The sequence below is a fragment of the Homalodisca vitripennis genome, chromosome 4 (genome assembly GCF_021130785.1).
Source record: "Homalodisca vitripennis isolate AUS2020 chromosome 4, UT_GWSS_2.1, whole genome shotgun sequence".
In the NCBI taxonomy this organism is placed as follows: domain Eukaryota; kingdom Metazoa; phylum Arthropoda; class Insecta; order Hemiptera; family Cicadellidae; genus Homalodisca; species Homalodisca vitripennis.
Window position 1 is genome coordinate 56,856,211 of NC_060210.1, and position 18,768 is coordinate 56,874,978.

Below are 18,768 nucleotides of genomic sequence, written 5' to 3' on the forward strand. Positions count from 1 at the left end.
AGCAACTTGCATGTTAAACAGTGTCGTTGACAGACACAATGCTCGTTATTGGGCTGGTGTCAATCCTCATTGAATGAGGGAGCAACATACCCAGCACACTGAAAAATTTAATGTTTGGCTTGGCTTGGTGAGGGATCAGTTTGTTGGGCTCTTTTTTATTGATGGAAACCTTAATGCCAAGGTATACCAGGAAATATTACAAAATCAGGTTTATCCAAGTAGCAACCAACAACTGTAATGAAGTTCGGTTCCAGCGGGATGTAGTACCTCCACACTACAGCCTGCATGTCTGCAAGTATTTAAACAATATTTTTCCAAATCGTTGGATAGGCAGAAGAGAAAGTATCGAGTGGCCACCAAGATCGCCAGATCTATCTCCATTTGATTAGTTTGTGTGGGGTCACATTAAAAACAACACCTACAAAACGAAACCCCAGTGCATTAATGACCTTAGGGACAGAGTAGTAGCAGAAATTCAAAAACTCCTGTGTGAATCCATACAGCGTGCCATTTAAAGAAGATTTAGTTGTTTTATTGCTTAACGTAATTGTAATTACTAGTGCTACAAACATTACAGTTAAAAAAATTTTAAACTGCCCCTCAAAAAGCCCATTTTCGGGAAATGGTTCACTTTTTTCTAGAGGGGTGTCCTAAGTTAATTTTTCTATCTTTGTCCAAAGCAGGATCCATCCATGCTTTTAATTTAATTCATTTCAATTAGCTGCTATTTTATATTGGGTTGAGATAGAGAACTAGTTTCCACTGTTCTTCTGTTATCAAGACCTTTCAAATAAGATGTCACTTAGTGGGTCTTTCTTTACATTTAAACATTTTCGTTGTAGTATAAAAGCTGATTTTTTTTGCATGTTACTTGTATAATCATTAGAACATCTTTCCTCAGTTGCCAGACAGCTTTGACACTTCCAACCCTTGGCCAGACACCTCTAACTTTTGACCAGACATAGACTGTAAAGCTATATATGTGCAAGTGTGAAGCAATATAAACAAGAGTACATAGTTTGGTTTCCCACGTAATGTGGGGAAATGAGCAAAGTTGTAACAGTGACTAAAAAGTTCACATGTAATTCCTAGAAAGTTGTGCCGGGATCCATCCCTCCAACTTTATCCCTCAAAAACTAAACAGAGTATAGCCATACCTTTAACTCACACTGTAATATCGTTCTGGCTCTTAAGTGTCAATTTTTGGTAGTATCGCCCATGTAGACATGGCTTATTTAAGAGTAAATGTAGAGTAACTTAATTAATATAAATCAATAAAAGGCTCCTGTAGCCCTATGTAGATAGGCTTAATAACATTTGATTGAATACAGTCAACAAATTATTGCCGATTTGATAAGTATGGTTTAAACTATGTATGAGAGACACCCCTTGGATACAATAAAGTTGAAGGTTTCTGCATAGAAACTGTGATCCTCCCAATCTAAGGCTTTAGAGAGTTAACAAATAAATACCAAAGTCGGCTCATGACAATGTTGAAAAAACATGTCAATAACAGCATTGGTTCTTGACTGATTTGACATTAACAGATTAAACATCTCAAATTGGTTTTGCAATTTGTTGTATACAAGCTTTTCTAGGACCTTTGACAAAATGGCAACTGAATAACTATCGCCTTTGCCTTTATCACCCTTTTTAAAGACAGGAATGATTTTTGTTGTGTTGAACTAAATTTAAAAATATTTTTGAGAAGTAAGCTGAAAATTTCCTCTAACCCATATGATTTTTTGAAATTTAAAGACATGATTGTCCTTTCCAAAATTAAAACTATACATTATATTAAGAACAATGAGCCAATATTGGTATTCCAGATGATGCCTTAATTGCTTTTTTACATCTTTCCAAATGAGGAACTCCATCACAAGTCTGTTTATTGCATGTATCCCTCTGCAAGAAATTCCAAAATGCCGTCTGAACACAATCAGTTCTTGAATTTCTTGAGCCATTTTAGCTCTCTTTTCAGTTAATAAAAGTTAGCTAAAAGAACCTATCTACGTTTAAACATTCTTCTTATGGTTGTCATTTGTATTACAAGCTAGAATGCTGGGATCAACATTCTGATTAGTAACTTATCTAGGTATTATATCTACTTATTTATTGTTACTTTGATTGATTTAGAACACTCACTTGCTGGAAAGGGTAAGATTCTGTAAATTTATGACGAACAATATAGGAAATATATTTTCAGTTCAGGTCAGTACTTATATTCCCAACAATAGCTAACTAATCTATCACTAAAATCAAGTCAGTGAGCTTCCTTGTGTTTTTAATGAAAAAATTTTGTTTTTGTAAACTAAGTTTTTACTGTTTTTCTGTCAGTTTGATAAGTTGAGCCTCATTCTGAATATTTGAAACATAAATTAAGTCATCAATCAGGGTGTCAAAGTTAAGAAATTAAGAAATCGTGTACATTATTCTGTGGCGATATATATATATATATATATATATATATATATATATATATATATATATATATATATATATATATATAGGCAAATTCTGCAATCTCAATTCCTGCAAGAGATTAACAATACTTTACTTGTAATAAATTTTAACTCTGCCACTCAAGGTTTGGTTTCAGCGAAATCCTGAGATACACGTTCAAGGGGCTTGTCTTCTCAGAGCCAGTACACCATAAAACAATACATCATGAGATTAATCCATGATGCACAAAGCCATTCTATTTACATCAAGCACTTCTGATAAAGTAGTATATGCTGAGCTCATTATTAATCATTGTTTATAGTGTTTGGAATATTTGTTGATTGAGAGTTTCACGAACTGAATTTCTCTATCTAATGGGCTATTACTATATTCAGTTCTAATGTTTTCTAATGGCAGATAAAACAAACAGTGCTTTTGCATGTTTTGCATACCCAACAAAAATGTTTGTTTCTTTTTCATTGACTTATTCTTTATATTTTTAAGTGAAGTAGTATAAATAATATTGTCTTAAAGCCATAATATTATTTTTAAATACCCATCAGTCATTATGTAGTGGTATTTTATTTTATTTGTTGATGTGCAACTTTTCTATTGTAAAGTATCATTTTTGAGTATCCATTACCATACTTTGTTAGTTTTTATTCATGTTGCAGATTTTAACACCTAAAAAAGAGAACAGATACTTTTCTTGAAATATAGTTTAAGTTTTTATAACATGACAATGCCAAATGTCCAAAAAATTGTCATCCTTTCCATGTATCCATTGTTAATAATGAACTTTAAATTTGAATATGCCATAAGTTTGGTGTAATAGTAAAAGGGATATATGTAAAAATGGTGTTAAATTATTTGGTTTTAATAAAAGGTTTTAACTCCTGACTAATTTAGTGTCTGGTAGACGAGAACAGTGGTGTAACTAGAAGTGAATGTGGCAAATAGAACCCATGGGAAATGGAACCCGCCTCCAAAATTTCTTAAAAATAAAAAATATATGCATTAACAGCAATCCAACTTGTTTTAAATACTGCAGATAAATATTTTTACTTTGAAGTAAGCCATATAGTTTATTAAAATTAGATTTATTCCTCACCCCATGTTATGGTGTGCTCTTCAATCAGATCCCTCCCCCCCCCCCAAGTCAAGTTCTAGTTACGCCACTGAAAGAGAAACATGATAGTTCTAGACTAAATAGTTGTTTTAGGACATTTGGTAAGTACCAGTTACTATTCATGTCAACACTAACTTGTTTGGATGTTCACATGAATAGTTGAGCAAGTTCCTGGCAGAAGAAAGATCAAAAACAACTCCAATTTTTCCGAGATCTGAACATGTTTGGACATGGACAAGGGAGTGTCCTATTGATGAGATCAAGGTTGTTATCATCGGGCAGGACCCGTACCACCATCCTGGTCAAGCTCATGGTTAGCATTTCTAAATATGATCAGAAATATGGCTAGTTTATAATGTAAGTCAAGTTATATAAATAATATGAAGACTTAAAACACCAATATTAAAATTAAATATACATAAATAATGCATAAACACTTGCAAGCCTAATCAGAACACTATCAAGTGTAATTAGTACTGGTATCTTAGTAAACTCCTGAATACAGAATTTTAACCTATGTTTCAAGGAATAAATTGTACTTGCAAAGAAAAGAAATGCAAGGGAAAATGTATTCTTTTGAATTTGGAACCAACTTGTGTTTATTTTTATGTTAAGCTTATGTCTTTGTGAACATAACAACAACCAGTTCTAAAATACAGGCTAATAAGAGGAAGATTAAGATGAACAAATTATGAAAACAAATGCATAATTTCAAAGAAACCTCAGAATTCTGTCTTTATAGAAATGTTGTGTTAAATTATAAATTTTATTTCTAATAAATTTAAAAATAGAAGTCAGAGTATATAAGACTCTGAAATTTATTTCAGAGGCTTGTAAACATCAGTGTTATTCTAGCAGGCAGTTCTTGCTGCCATTGTTTATACTATGTGTTACCTTTACACATGTTCACTCTGACATTCTCTATTATGTCTTCCCTTTGTCTTTTCTGGTGTTTATCACTCTCAGAATTAAAAAAATCACATTTAGATCTGGCATTGTCTTAAAAGTAGGACTGGTATGGTATTGAGATCCAAAAAATTTAGTTTTCATAATGGGCATAGTTTTAGCTTATTGTTTTTACAATTGCTTAACAAAGACCTAATAAATAAATTTTTATTCCCTTAAAAGTTTACACTCATTAACAAGTTACAGTTAAGATTTTATAAAACCAATTATAAAACTTCTGTAACACTAATAATAACAACTTATAATAACAATATAAACAATAATTTATTATAAATGTCAAGTGATTGACCATATGTATCGTTATACTTAATCAGAAAAGATCCATAATAGTAAGCCCTCCATTTCTACTACTAGTATTATGATTATGTATAGCAATTTTTATAAGATCAGAATTTTTAAGAGTATATAAAACTAGATCATAATACTGGGTGTTTAAAAATTATGAAAACGTTAAGGAAATGATTAATTATGCTAAAACAAAGAAAATAGTTCCTATAAACACATGTCGTAAAATACTTCATTTTCGGTCTGTATGTCTGTTTGTGTTTTTTTACACAGAAACTCATAACGCAGAAGTTCTTTAAGTTATGGCAGTGCTTCTGAAAGTGTATGCTGAGTGTCTTAAAATCCTGCCAAGGGCGTTGCAGTTAGCGACAGTGATTAAGAAAATAATGTATAGTGTGAAAAAATTTAAATATTGGAAAGATATTGAATTCTCTCTAGACTAGGTTTGTGATATCATATAGAATTATTTAATTACCATTAATATACCTACATTTACATTGAATTACTATTATATTAAAACAATCAAACCTAAACCAAAGAGATTGGTATGTAATGTTTTTACTTGAGATTTTTATGATGGCTAGTTTACATTAACATGCATGAATTTCGTATGCAAGCACTTGTCATCTACATCATCACTATCTATGAACTAACAGAACGGCACACATGTAAACTTTTATTGTTTATTTTTCATGGACTTTGTTGAGGTGATCTGAGTTGTAGGGTGCGTGGAAAGTAGTATAAACCTAAAGGGAGTCTTGAGTCCAAGAAGTTTAAGAAACACTGAGCTACGGGATTGTAATTTTGCAAGACTATATTTTTTATATGAAATACTTTTTAACACTACTTTTAAAATGGAAGCATTTTTATTTAATATCAGTCATAACAGAGTTCATTGATTTGGGCTGCAAACGTCATGAACCACCAGTCCTTTCTTTCCCTCATTTTTAAACTACATAATCAGTAATATTTTGTAGATTACAGCACCTATAAGCAATTAAAGGTTTTTATCTTTGATTTCAGGTTTGTGTTTTAGTGTTCCTATTGGTGTTGCTCCACCCCCAAGGTAAGTTAGAAGTGCTTTTAAAATATATAATTATCAATTCATATGAATGAACAAACTCAGGCCTACATAATTGTAATTCCCCAATGTTAACATAATAGTGCTGCTATATATGATTGGTCCTGGTTTGGGGTGTTGATCTTGACAAGTAAGCACAAGATAAAACTTGTGCACATGTCCTTGAATTGGCTGGAAGTAATATGCATGTTGTAAAACCACCAATTATGTTCAGTAAAAATTGAGTTTTACTTTGTTTTTTATTTATTTCAATAATAAAATGATCGCTTGAAAATTAAAAAATGGGTGTTGGGTTATAACACAGGTAGGTTAATCCTATTTCTGTGAATTGCATGATAAAGTGACAACTACTAACAGTACAATCTGTTTTCTACAAAAAACATTTTTACTAAAAGACATCACCTATGTAGGTCAATACTTCCGTCTTATGATTATAAAATGTACGTTGTTAACCTGTTTTATGTAAGGCTGTATGATTACATACTATATTCAATAGTCTAGAACAAAATATTTTATTCTTAAATTAAATTAATTTTGTCTTCACAACATGCTAAGGTATGATTTATTAAAAACTAGTTTTGCAAAAAATTGCAATAAAAGTTTTTACCGTAGTAAATTTTTTGAAAGAAAAACTCATCCACACATATTTTATGACCTTCCTGAGAATTGAACCATGACCTTTCAGTTAGAAAGCCAAAGCCTTACCCACGCTACAGTGAAGGCCAAAGAATTGCCAAGAATGAGAATATATTTCAAAACTATAATACATAATACATCGGAAACCACATTTCTTCAAAAGGAAATTAATTGAGGCAACATACATTAAATTGGCAGACCAACCATCAGTCGAGATTAGGCCGCTTTGGTTGCCAATTCTAAAAAATGAACTAAAAATAAAACCAAAAGTATCAAACGGATCAGATATTTGTTATAAACCAATGTGGAGTCACAATGTGGTTTTAAGAAGTTCATCTAGCATGAACCAATAATAACAAAAGGGCCCATTCCTGTCCCCCTTCCTTTTTATTTTCGCCATCTTGTTTTTGTCTGCCGTGACGATTGCCATTGGCTAGTGCCCTCTGGTCAGTCGTAGGTTGTTGATAGACGAATGCAAACGTATTGTGACCTGTATTCTGTAGTTCAGTTTTAATAATTAGTGTTGTGTATAGTTTTTTATTAAGTGCATGTTTTTAGAGTCAGTAAAGTTGACAAACAACATGTTGATTGTGATTCCTGACTTAAGCGTGCCACAACGCTTTGGTATGTATTGTTTATTTTAACCTAGTTTGTAATTATGTATTAGGTTAGTTATTACCTGAAGAAGAGATCAGATTGCAGATCTCGAAACGTAGTGTTACTGATTTCTTGTTTCATTGAACGATGGCAAATGTCCAGAAAATCCTGTTTCCTTCACATTTCAAAACCATTATAAGATTGGCGAGTCCTAAGTATCACACTTTGATGCTGGCACAGCCACCAGATACAACCTTAAAGCAGTGGCAGATCCAGGGGAGGGGCCATGGCCCCCTCTGATATTAAGAAATAGATGTTTCTATGAAAAAATTAATTATAACCATAAAAATATACTTAAATTTATGAATTAAGCTTGGAACATGAGTCAGTTTCTTTCTAAACCTTATCTATTTTGTTGTGTAGAAATTTTAAAATTACCTGCCACAGTAATAATAATGGTAAACTAAAACTCAGATGGCTTCATCTGAATATCATGACTGGATCCGCCTTTACCTTAAATCTGGAAAAGTATTTGCCTATAGATAAGTGGAGAGATTTGCCATTTTTCTCCAAGACCATCACGAAGTTGGTGTGACAAAATGGTAACAAAACCAATTAATTTAAATTCCACTATGGAATTGATAAGGTTACCAGTAAAGGAAACGAGATGGCCAATATTTCAAGTGCTGCCATTCCACTATTTTTTTGTTCTGCTCATGCTCATGCTCATGAAACCATTTAGTACAGTCTTGTAATCATTTCCCCTCTTTATTGTATATTTCTTGAAGAAAAACATATGTAATAATGTATAAGTTGGTCAAGGCTTCAATTTTTATGACTTTTTACAAAAAGGCTTGCATAGAGAACTGACAACAGTGGTTATTAATTATAAAAACCTCTGGCATGGCACAGATCTATGGATAACCAGTTTTATTAGTTGAGTTTTTTCGAATAATTTTGACAGAAGACATAAAAACAAACCGGTAGTGTACATTCTTTTTAAAAAGATTGTGAATAAATTGGTAATATTCGGCAAAATGTTAAGATCAAATCAGTCATGTTTTAGTTTATTCCTCATTTAGATTTAGTTGTAGATTATCACCTAAACAAATCCAACTTTAGTCTATTTTCTAATAAAAACTTTTCAAATATTTAATTAAAATATAGAGTCTCATACCTATCTGGTATTTGTAATTTCAGCCTGCTAAACATGTACAAAGAACTTGAAACCGACATTGAAGGTTTCAAGAGACCAGGCCATGGATACCTGATTGGATGGGCTCGACAGGGTGAGTTCTATTAGCATCACACGTAAAACACCTTCACTGCTGATCTACATTGAGTGTTGTGAGCTTGTCTTGTGTTTGGAGGTTACTTCATGTTAGTGCATCTGTGGCAGTCAATGTGTTAACATAATCAAAAGATGAATTGAAATTTAACAACAATACCATAAAAGGTTGATATTCTATGAGTCTTGTTTGGTTTAGTTTTGTGACATAATTTTGCTAAAGAAATGTAATCAAAACTTAAAAATTAACAATTAAATTTCTTTGTAACCACATTATAAAGGAAGATATTTGATTACAGTCAACGATTATTCCATGTTTAATATAAAATTATATTAATAATAGTCGGAATCCTGATTTATATGTAATATGATTCGCTTATGTAATAACTGTTACGTGTGGCTTCTACACACAGTTTCCTGCTCATTAACAAGGATGTCATAGGCATATCTTTTTTAAATGATATACCATGAACTCTTAAGATAAGTTGTGTTCAATTAAAATTATTCCTGTTTCTTAATTTACTTTCAACAATACAAATCAAAGGATCCAATAAAATGTAAGAAATGAGTTATAACACAGACAAATAGACAGATGGATGGACTGTCCCTTTGACCTTTTGACTCCAATATCAATAGAGTTCTTCCTTGAACCAAGAGGAACTTATGTACCAAGTTTCAAGTCTCTAGAACCCTTTCTATTAAGAGTTACGGTACAGACAAACAGTGAATACTAATTTTTAAAAGGACCCGTTGAATAATTAATAACAGACTTTCAGTTTAAAAAATAGTGTTTCAAGGCACTTAAGTCGTAGAGTGAAGCAGTTTTTATAAGCACCATTGAAATCTCTCTAATTTCTATGCAAATTCCATGATATTTTATTAAATAGCCCTAAAGATTTCAGTAGCAGTCTAACTTTTTTAGGCTATGGAAAAGGAATCCTAAAGTCGGAGACCATAGTTTTCTTAGTGAGAGCACTTGTAGTGTAATATGATGGAGCCCTATTGTAGTTTTAAAAAGGAAGTAGGTATATTTGAGAAAAATATCATTTCAGTTTTCATATAAAATTTCAACACAATCATCCATTTGCTTTTGTGCCACAGAAGCAAAGAGATCTAAACTATTATGTATATACTATTTATGATTAAGTTAAATCCATAAAAGGATACATCTACCTACTTCATGGGCCACCTAGCAGTCTGCCCTTGTTTTTACTATCATTTTTTAATGTTCCTAAAATATAATAATAATGTGTAAACCTCCACATAATGTAGCTTAAGTGGAAAGGATTGATTCAATGGGAATGTTGAGTTCAGCTCCTTTTCACCTTCCGCTTAGTGCAGCATCTGAAATCTCACACTGTCGCTAAGCGGAATCTGAAATGATGCTGAACTGTACATTTCCATATGTACACCTTATACATTAATGTATGTCCTTACTTTCTGATCTCTGTTTGCTATACTATCTTATTTCCTTGTTTCAGTCTAGGAATTAAATCAATATTTACATACTTGATCAGTGAGAATGTTGAGTTTTAGCTCAATTTCACCTTCAGCTTTGTCCAGCGTTTTCAGTCTTCCATTGTCATAGAATGATGGAATTTACAGACATGTTCCTCATGATTTACAAAAACAAAAGCTTTTTCATGAAATTCAAACAAATATAGGGATTGAATGGGATAGTAATCTCTAAAACACATATATGTATTTTTTATGTTTCTCATTGTAGGAAAATCAAATTTCACCAACAAAGTAAGTGATTTTTATTATAATTTTATAATATTATAATTCTTCTGGTGATTATTATTCTATTTTAACACGAATAATAAATACATTATTCATGAATTTATTAAAATTGTGATGATATATGAGAAGAAGTAGATGATTTTTAATGAATTATACTTTTCAGATGTATAAATGTTTATATTTTTATGATTCTAGCAACAATTCAACGTTACAACAAAAATCCTTACGCCAAAAGAAGATTATAAAGGCCTGAAATAAGTTGCTTTTTGACTGAAGTAGGCTTCTTAGATTTATGTATGCATTTTTTTTATCGTGGCTACAAGGCAAACGTAATTATGGCATCTGAAATGTAATTAATTAAAACCAGAAGTGCTCCTACCTGTGAAAAAATTAAAAATAAGAATCCGTCTTCATTTTGTTTAATCATTTGAATAAAAAGTTTAAAATATTAATTTTATTATTGCAAGGCCTTTCGGAATAAAAAATTCCATCATCAGGCAACTTCACCTAAGTATTTATTGTGCTATTAAAAAAAGATATGCACAATGTATGATGCCCCTGTTGTGCAACAGTAAATTGTGTGCAAAGCCTCGTAAAACTGCTAGTCTATTATCAAATATTGTTATATGACATTCCAATAATAAGTTACTACATGTGAAGAATTTACTTTGTTGAATTGGTTAAGTTCATATAAAGATGGAACATTTGTACTTAACCTGGAATGTTATGTTCTGTCAGATCCTTTATATCAGTTTTTAATTTAACAGGGTGTGGTTTGTACGTAGCTTCTAAATCCTCTGTAATTGAATCCTATCACACTCAACACTTATTCTATTAATAATTTTTTAATAGTTAATAGTTTTTTTTTTTATTTATAAAAATTGCAGTTGAAAGGGTTGCTTACCCTGTCTATAAAGGCTTGATTGTGGAGTCATATTTCATTCACCAAATGTGGAGAATTAGACCGTAATAAGCCATCTTCAAGACTGTTTGGATGTAAACATTTGATAAGTTACATAAGACGAATGCCTGAAGCAACTCTAGAACAAACTATGTCAACATGACTAGCTCACGTAATGAAATAAAATTGTCATAGAAAAACTTTAATACTATTTTCAATTTAAATTAATAGCCTGTACGACTTGCTACAGGAGTATTACTACTGAACGCTGTGCTAACAGTCAAATGCCGAACACCGAACTCACACATAGACCAAGGCTGGGAGCAGCTGACTGATGCTGTCATCAAACATCTCAACACTCAGGGCAATGGTATTGTCTTCCTGCTCTGGGGATCATACGCACAGAAAAAAGCAGCCTTTGTCGATCAGGTAATAATTTTATTTCCATTGTATTTTTTGTTTGTTGCAGATTATTCAAAGAATTATTGTTCTATATTATATTATTTTACATAATTCCAAGGGTTAAATCATTGTGAATGTTCAGTTTAGCTCCATTTCACCTTCCTCTTTTTTTATCTCTTCAGATGAGCATGACACCAAATTCTAGGAGTAAAGTATGTGACAGCGTCAGACTTCTAATGATGTACAAGCTGAGAGATTCCATGTGGTCTCCTAGATGTGTTAGAGGGGAAACGCGGCTGGCAAGGCTCACAGACTGTGCTCCCAACTTCCAGCTCCACTCCATTTGACTAGTAGGCTGCTGTGTATCATCAGGCCAAGGACCAGATAGAATATCTTGGCCTATACTAAGAGAAATGAGAACTGGTGCTAAACTCAACATTCACATGTGCTTTGTAACTGTAGCGGAATCCAATGGTAGCACAGTTAAAACGGACACTGTGCTATAAAACGGATATATATATATATATATATAAAATCTTCAGATGAGCATGACTCCAAATTCTAGAAGTGAAGCCTGTGACAGCGTCACACTCTTAGGTCATTTTATTTGTCAAATTTTGGATTCACTCAACTTTGAAACTATAAACTGTCGCATGTGAGAAGAAATAGAGCAGTTGGGCTGAGTCATCTGCCTAGTCTATTTTTTTATTCTTAAAAGAGGAGGGGAGGAAAAAAGAACTTCAATCAGAAGTTAATCTATTAGATTAGTGATACTATGGGACAGTATTGTCTTTTGCTACAGTCAATGTTAGGAAGTGAAATCCATTTTTGTAATTTTTTTTTTTGATTTTGTGGCCTCCTCTAAATGGGGTTCTGTGCTGGGGCATGGGATGTGTGGCCCTAGAGCTCTGAGTAATTACATAAATAGCAATTAAAGTTGAGTTTATATGCAAGAGAATTCCTCTTGGGAAACAGAAGTCTCTCAAACTAATTATTGTTATTTTAGAAACGACATCACTTGTTAAAGGCTGTGCACCCCTCGCCTTTGTCAGCCTCTAGAGGGTTTTTTGGGTGCAAACACTTCTCCAAATGCAATGAGCTGCTCGAGAAGCAAGGCCGGACACCAATTGACTGGTCTCATCTACCTACAGAGTAACCCAGCACCAGCAGACAGACACACAGTGATGATGGAAGCAGTTGAAATATTTTGCCTTTATTATCTACAGTTTTATTTGTCACCCTATTAATAATATTGATCTACCCTTGAACATTCTAGTTGTTATTTAGGTTAAGTTTTTCTTATACTTATTTGTTTATTAAGACTTTTCTGATTGAATCTCTATATTTTTAATATTTAAGGAAATATGTTCCACTTTATAAATGATGTATTTAGTATTGTCATTAAGATTATTTATTTGACTCTGATATTTATGTATCTTTGAATATTATAAGCATTTTTTGGGGTTTTCAAGGAAATATCTCAATATTTGATCACATGAAAAGTTGGTGCTTTAACTGAGAATTAGTTTGCTTATTAGTTATTACTACTTCACCATGCCGAAACTTCTATCCATAGCCTTGCTAATTGTATTTTACAGTTTCATTCATATTCCTATATTTGAGTATTTTAAATAAGTGTAATATTTCCTGACATGCAACGAAATGATTCTATAACAATACCTCACTAGCTATAGTATACTATGTTAAATCAATAACTGTTAAACGCACAGCCCTAACACTTCTAAGTGATTGTTATAAATCTAATGTATCCTGACATGTAACGAAAGGATTCTATAACAGTACCTTTCTAGCTTTAATATACTATGTTAAATCAATAACTGTCAAACGCACAACCCAAACACTTCTAAGTGATTGTTATAAATCTAATGTATCCTGACATGTAATGAAAGGATTCTATAACAATACCTCACTAGCTTATAGTATATTATGTTAAATCAATAACTGTTAAACGCACAGCCCTAACACTTCTAAGTGATTGTTATAAATCTAATGTATCCTGACATGTAATGAAAGGATTCTATAACAATACCTCACTAGCTTATAGTATACTATGTTAAATCAATAACTGTCAAACGCACAGCCCTAACACTTCTAAGTGATTGTTATAAATCTAATGTATCCTGACATGTAACGAAAGGATTCTATAACAGTACCTTTCTAGCTTTAATATACTATGTTAAATCAATAACTGTCAAACGCACAACCCTAACACTTCTAAGTGATTGTTATAAATATAATGTATCCTGACTGGTAATAAGAGGATTCTATAACAATACTTTACTAGCTATAACATACTGTGATAAATCTTTCACTACTAAACGAACAGCTCTCACACTGCCAAGTTATTGTTTTATCAGTCCACTGGCATTGAATGAGTTCTATGAAGGATCTCAACAGTCATAATATGATAACACATTTACTTTTAGCTTCTGGTTTCTAGAATTGCCTAGTGACTATTATAAGTCTATTTACATGGGTATAGCAAAGGAAATACATTTATTTCATGTTCTTACTTATTGTGACAATATTATGCAAACTAAAAAATGTTAATAAAGGTTTGCTTTTATAACACTTTTAAAAACAAAACATAACCTCAAACCGACTATTCTCAACTAAAACAAAATATAATTATAATGGTCAATGTTAAACTATAAAACAGCTGATCATAAAAACATAACCACACTTACCATTAAATTATACAGGCTGATCAAACTGTCCATTCAACTTTCTGTTAATATTTCAGCAATAATTAGTAAATACAAATTTAGGTATATTTTGCCGAAATTAATTCACAGTGGACCTTTAAATTAATTCAGAGTGGACCTTTTATTTTCGTATATTTAAAAATGTTGGACAATACTCACTTTAGAGAAACAACTCTCCAATCAAATTATTAGAAAGTGTTTTTTTGTATTGTTAAGAATAAGACAATACTCACCTTTTAGAGAAAACTCTCTACTCAAAATATTTAAAAGTGCCTTTGTAAAGTTTTTCTTATACTTATTTGTTTATTAAGACTTTTCTGATTGAATCTCTATATTTTTAATATTTAAGAAAATATGTTCCACTTTATAAATGATGTATTTAGTATTGTCATTAAGATTATTTATTTGACTCTGATATTTATGTATCTTTGAATATTATAAGCATTTTTTGGGGTTTTCAAGGAAATATCTCAATATTTGATCACATGAAAAGTTGGTGCTTTAACTGAGAATTAGTTTGCTTATTAGTTATTACTACTTCACCATGCCGAAACTTCTATCCATAGCCTTGCTAATTGTATTTTACAGTTTCATTCATATTCCTATATTTGAGTATTTTAAATAAGTGTAATATTTCCTGACATGCAACGAAATGATTCTATAACAATACCTCACTAGCTATAGTATACTATGTTAAATCAATAACTGTTAAACGCACAGCCCTAACACTTCTAAGTGATTGTTATAAATCTAATGTATCCTGACATGTAACGAAAGGATTCTATAACAGTACCTTTCTAGCTTTAATATACTATGTTAAATCAATAACTGTCAAACGCACAACCCTAACACTTCTAAGTGATTGTTATAAATCTAATGTATCCTGACATGTAATGAAAGGATTCTATAACAATACCTCACTAGCTTATAGTATACTATGTTAAATCAATAACTGTTAAACGCACAGCCCTAACACTTCTAAGTGATTGTTATAAATCTAATGTATCCTGACATGTAATGAAAGGATTCTATAACAATACCTCACTAGCTTATAGTATACTATGTTAAATCAATAACTGTTAAACGCACAGCCCTAACACTTCTAAGTGATTGTTATAAATCTAATGTATCCTGACATGTAATGAAAGGATTCTATAACAATACCTCACTAGCTTATAGTATACTATGTTAAATCAATAACTGTCAAACGCACAGTCCTAACACTTCTAAGTGATTGTTATAAATCTAATGTATCCTGACATGTAATGAAAGGATTCTATAACAATACCTCACTAGCTTATAGTATACTAGGTTAAATCAATAACTGTCAAACGCACAGCCCTAACACTTCTAAGTGATTGTTATAAATATAATGTATCCTGACATGTAACGAAAGGATTCTATAACAGTACCTTTCTAGCTTTAATATACTATGTTAAATCAATAACTGTCAAACGCACAACCCTAACACTTCTAAGTGATTGTTATAAATATAAAGTATCCTGACTGGTAATAAGAGGATTCTATAACAATACTTTACTAGCTATAACATACTGTGATAAATCTTTCACTACTAAACGAACAGCTCTCACACTGCCAAGTTATTGTTTTATCAGTCCACTGGCATTGAATGAGTTCTATGAAGGATCTCAACAGTCATAATATGATAACACATTTACTTTTAGCTTCTGGTTCCTAGAATTGCCTAGTGACTATTATAAGTCTATTTACATGGGTATAGCAAAGGAAATACATTTATTTCATGTTCTTACTTATTGTGACAATATTATGCAAACTAAAAAATGTTAATAAAGGTTTGCTTTTATAACACTTTTAAAAACAGAACATAACCTCAAACCGATTTTTCTCAACTAAGACAAAATATAATTATAATGGTCAATGTTAAACTATAAAACAGCTGATCATAAAAACATAACCACACTTACCATTAAATTATACAGGCTGATCAAACTGTCCATTCAACTTTCTGTTAATATTTCAGCAATAATTAGTAAATACAAATTTAGGTATATTTTGCCGAAATTAATTCACAGTGGTCCTTTAAATTAATTCAGAGTGGACCTTTTGTTTTCGTATATTTAAAAATGTTAGACAATACTCACTTTAGAGAAACAACTCTCCAATCAAATTATTAGAAAGTGTTTTTTTGTATTGTTAAGAATATAAGACAATACTCACCTTTTAGAGAAAACTCTCTACTCAAAATATTTAAAAGTGCCTTTGTATTTTTAAGAATGTTATACAATACTCACCCAAGAGAGGCAACTCTCTACTCAAAATGTTTAAATGGCATATCTACTTTTGTAATCAATTATTGAAAAGGAAATAAAAACTAAGCATTTTGGCAAAACTGCTGGTGTTGATTGTTTGTTTGTAGATATCTGTCACAAGTTCACATTTTCACTCAAAAATCACCTTTTGTGAATTTTTAAATCAGCTTATGTATTTTCTTCATGATTCCTAAACAAAATAGCAATTCTTCAAACATATAGATAATAAAACAGTATAGCCAATAAAACAATGAAACTGCACTGTGTTAAAGGTTGGTATTAATTTTGATTTTTGCATCTAGAAATCAGATAAAGATATTGAATTTGTTCCTAAAAGCTTGTTTTTTGTCCATTTGCCAGTGATTTATCATAAAGAGAGGGGTTATTTGAACATGTTAAGTTAGGGGCAGTTCCCTTAATAGAAAGTTTCCTACAATTTTGGAATAATTCAATAAATAAGTAATATTGACACAGAAAATCCCCTATGTTTCTTTATTCAGTATGCTATTGTCAAAGATAATTAAAGAGAGTTTTACTTTGTTTTATATAATATAAAGGTGTCACTTTAATGTGGTTGTTAAAGTTTGCTCATATTTATTGTTTTAAATAGGATAATAATGTTCTATATGTGTTATTAAGTTTACCATCAATCTTATTATATAGTATATGAGTTAATTATTGTTTACTGTCATTTTTACTCTTTTCTTGTGCTTATAAGGCCATTAAGTAACACTGATGGGATCATCACAGAGTTAAAGGTACAAAGGGACAAAGCTTGTGAACTATATTACTGAATATGCATTTGCAGTACAGTAACATTAAAACTTAAACATTTGTACAAATTATTTTTAATATAAATATGAAATAATGTGCCTATTTTAGTACTTGTGGTTAGTTATAGTTTTACTTGTAATATAAGTTAACACATAAACATTTCTGTTGGATTTTCATTTGTTTTACTTTTTAATGTTATCCGGAAGGCGGAAATGATCCAAATGCAAGGTGTGTTTGGTAAGTAAGTTAGTTATAATAAAATGCCAATACCAGTGGCGTAGCGACAGAGGAGCGAGTGGAGCGACCGCTCCAGGGTGGGGGCGACAGGTGGGCGGACGATAAAATGGCGGGAAGCAGCCCCTTCCACGCGCATCACGGCCGCGCAGTGTCTTTGTGTCAGTCAGTCTGTCATGGACCTTGGCTGAGACAAAAGGCGTCCGTACAGACCCACCGAGTGATTGACTTACTTCAATTTACCTTTGCGTAGTGATTGCAGATTTAGCGTTAGTGCAAAGTATTGATTATATTATTTATTTTGTTGTGATGTCATTTGTGTGGTGTTGATTTATTACCTTTGATATATAATGTCAAAAAAAACTAAGTGGTGCTGAGTATCGGAAACGAAGGTTAGAGAAAAGTCACGCAGAAAATCTTGAACTTAAGAAAGTAAAGAAGTTATCTACCTACTTTTCGAGGGACACTTCAGTAGTTGCAGTTTCTCAAGAACCCACTTGTAGCTCACAAGTACCTACAAACGATAAGGACTTGGAGCAAACACCTGTAGGCTTACCTGAAGATGTAGAAGACCACGTCCTTCTTCAGGAACCTTATTCTAAGGTAGGCCTAGTTAAAGTTGAAGGTACCGATTGCGAGTTGAACCTTAAAGGAAATTTAACAGCTGTTATAAGTTCTTCTGATAAGGGTAATTTTGAAAACACTCTTACAGCCAAACAAAAATGGCAAATAATAAAATTAGGACCTCATCAGCCTAAAGGGCCATTTCCAAAAGAATCAGAAGGGAGAAATAAAAATAGGGGATTTGACGAGAAATGGTATTTTCAAAAGAATAAAGAAAACCAATTGAGAATAAAACTTAATTGGTTATGCTATTCAAACATCCTCAATGTTTGCTATTGTCAGCCATGCTGGCTTTTCAATATGGCATATACTGATGTGGGATTTTCGAAAGATACGTCTGATTGGGCACATTTAGGTCGAAACATAAAAGACCATGAAGAAGATTCGGAAAGTCATGCAGTTGCGTGTGAAATATACTATCGCTGGCAGTTAGGCCTAACAGTTGATAGTGAGAATCTGGAGGAGATTAAAAAAGCCACTGATTACTGGAGACAAGTTTTAAGGCGAGTGGTGGACGTCATTTATTTATTTATGCAACTAAATCGAAAGGAAATTTCCTTGAGATAATACATATGCTAGCAAGATATGACCAGGTCCTTGCAGATTTAATTAAGTTACCAAAACGTAGTGTTAACTACCTTAGTCCTCA

At 31.9% G+C, this 18,768-nt stretch overlaps 1 protein-coding gene across 1 annotated transcript in view; it reads left to right on the forward strand.

Annotated features, from left to right (window-relative positions):
- Nucleotides 1-16,568, forward strand: part of LOC124359334 (uracil-DNA glycosylase-like) — a 28,581-nt gene extending 12,013 nt beyond the window's left edge. Inside the window, exons 2-6 of the mRNA XM_046812000.1 lie at nucleotides 3,731-3,884; nucleotides 5,846-5,888; nucleotides 8,337-8,425; nucleotides 11,319-11,497; nucleotides 12,477-16,568. Coding sequence (XP_046667956.1) covers nucleotides 3,731-3,884; nucleotides 5,846-5,888; nucleotides 8,337-8,425; nucleotides 11,319-11,497; nucleotides 12,477-12,626 — 615 coding nt within the window. The 3' untranslated portion in view covers nucleotides 12,627-16,568. The remainder of the gene's footprint in view (nucleotides 1-3,730; nucleotides 3,885-5,845; nucleotides 5,889-8,336; nucleotides 8,426-11,318; nucleotides 11,498-12,476) is intronic.
- Nucleotides 16,569-18,768: the final 2,200 nt, after the last annotated feature.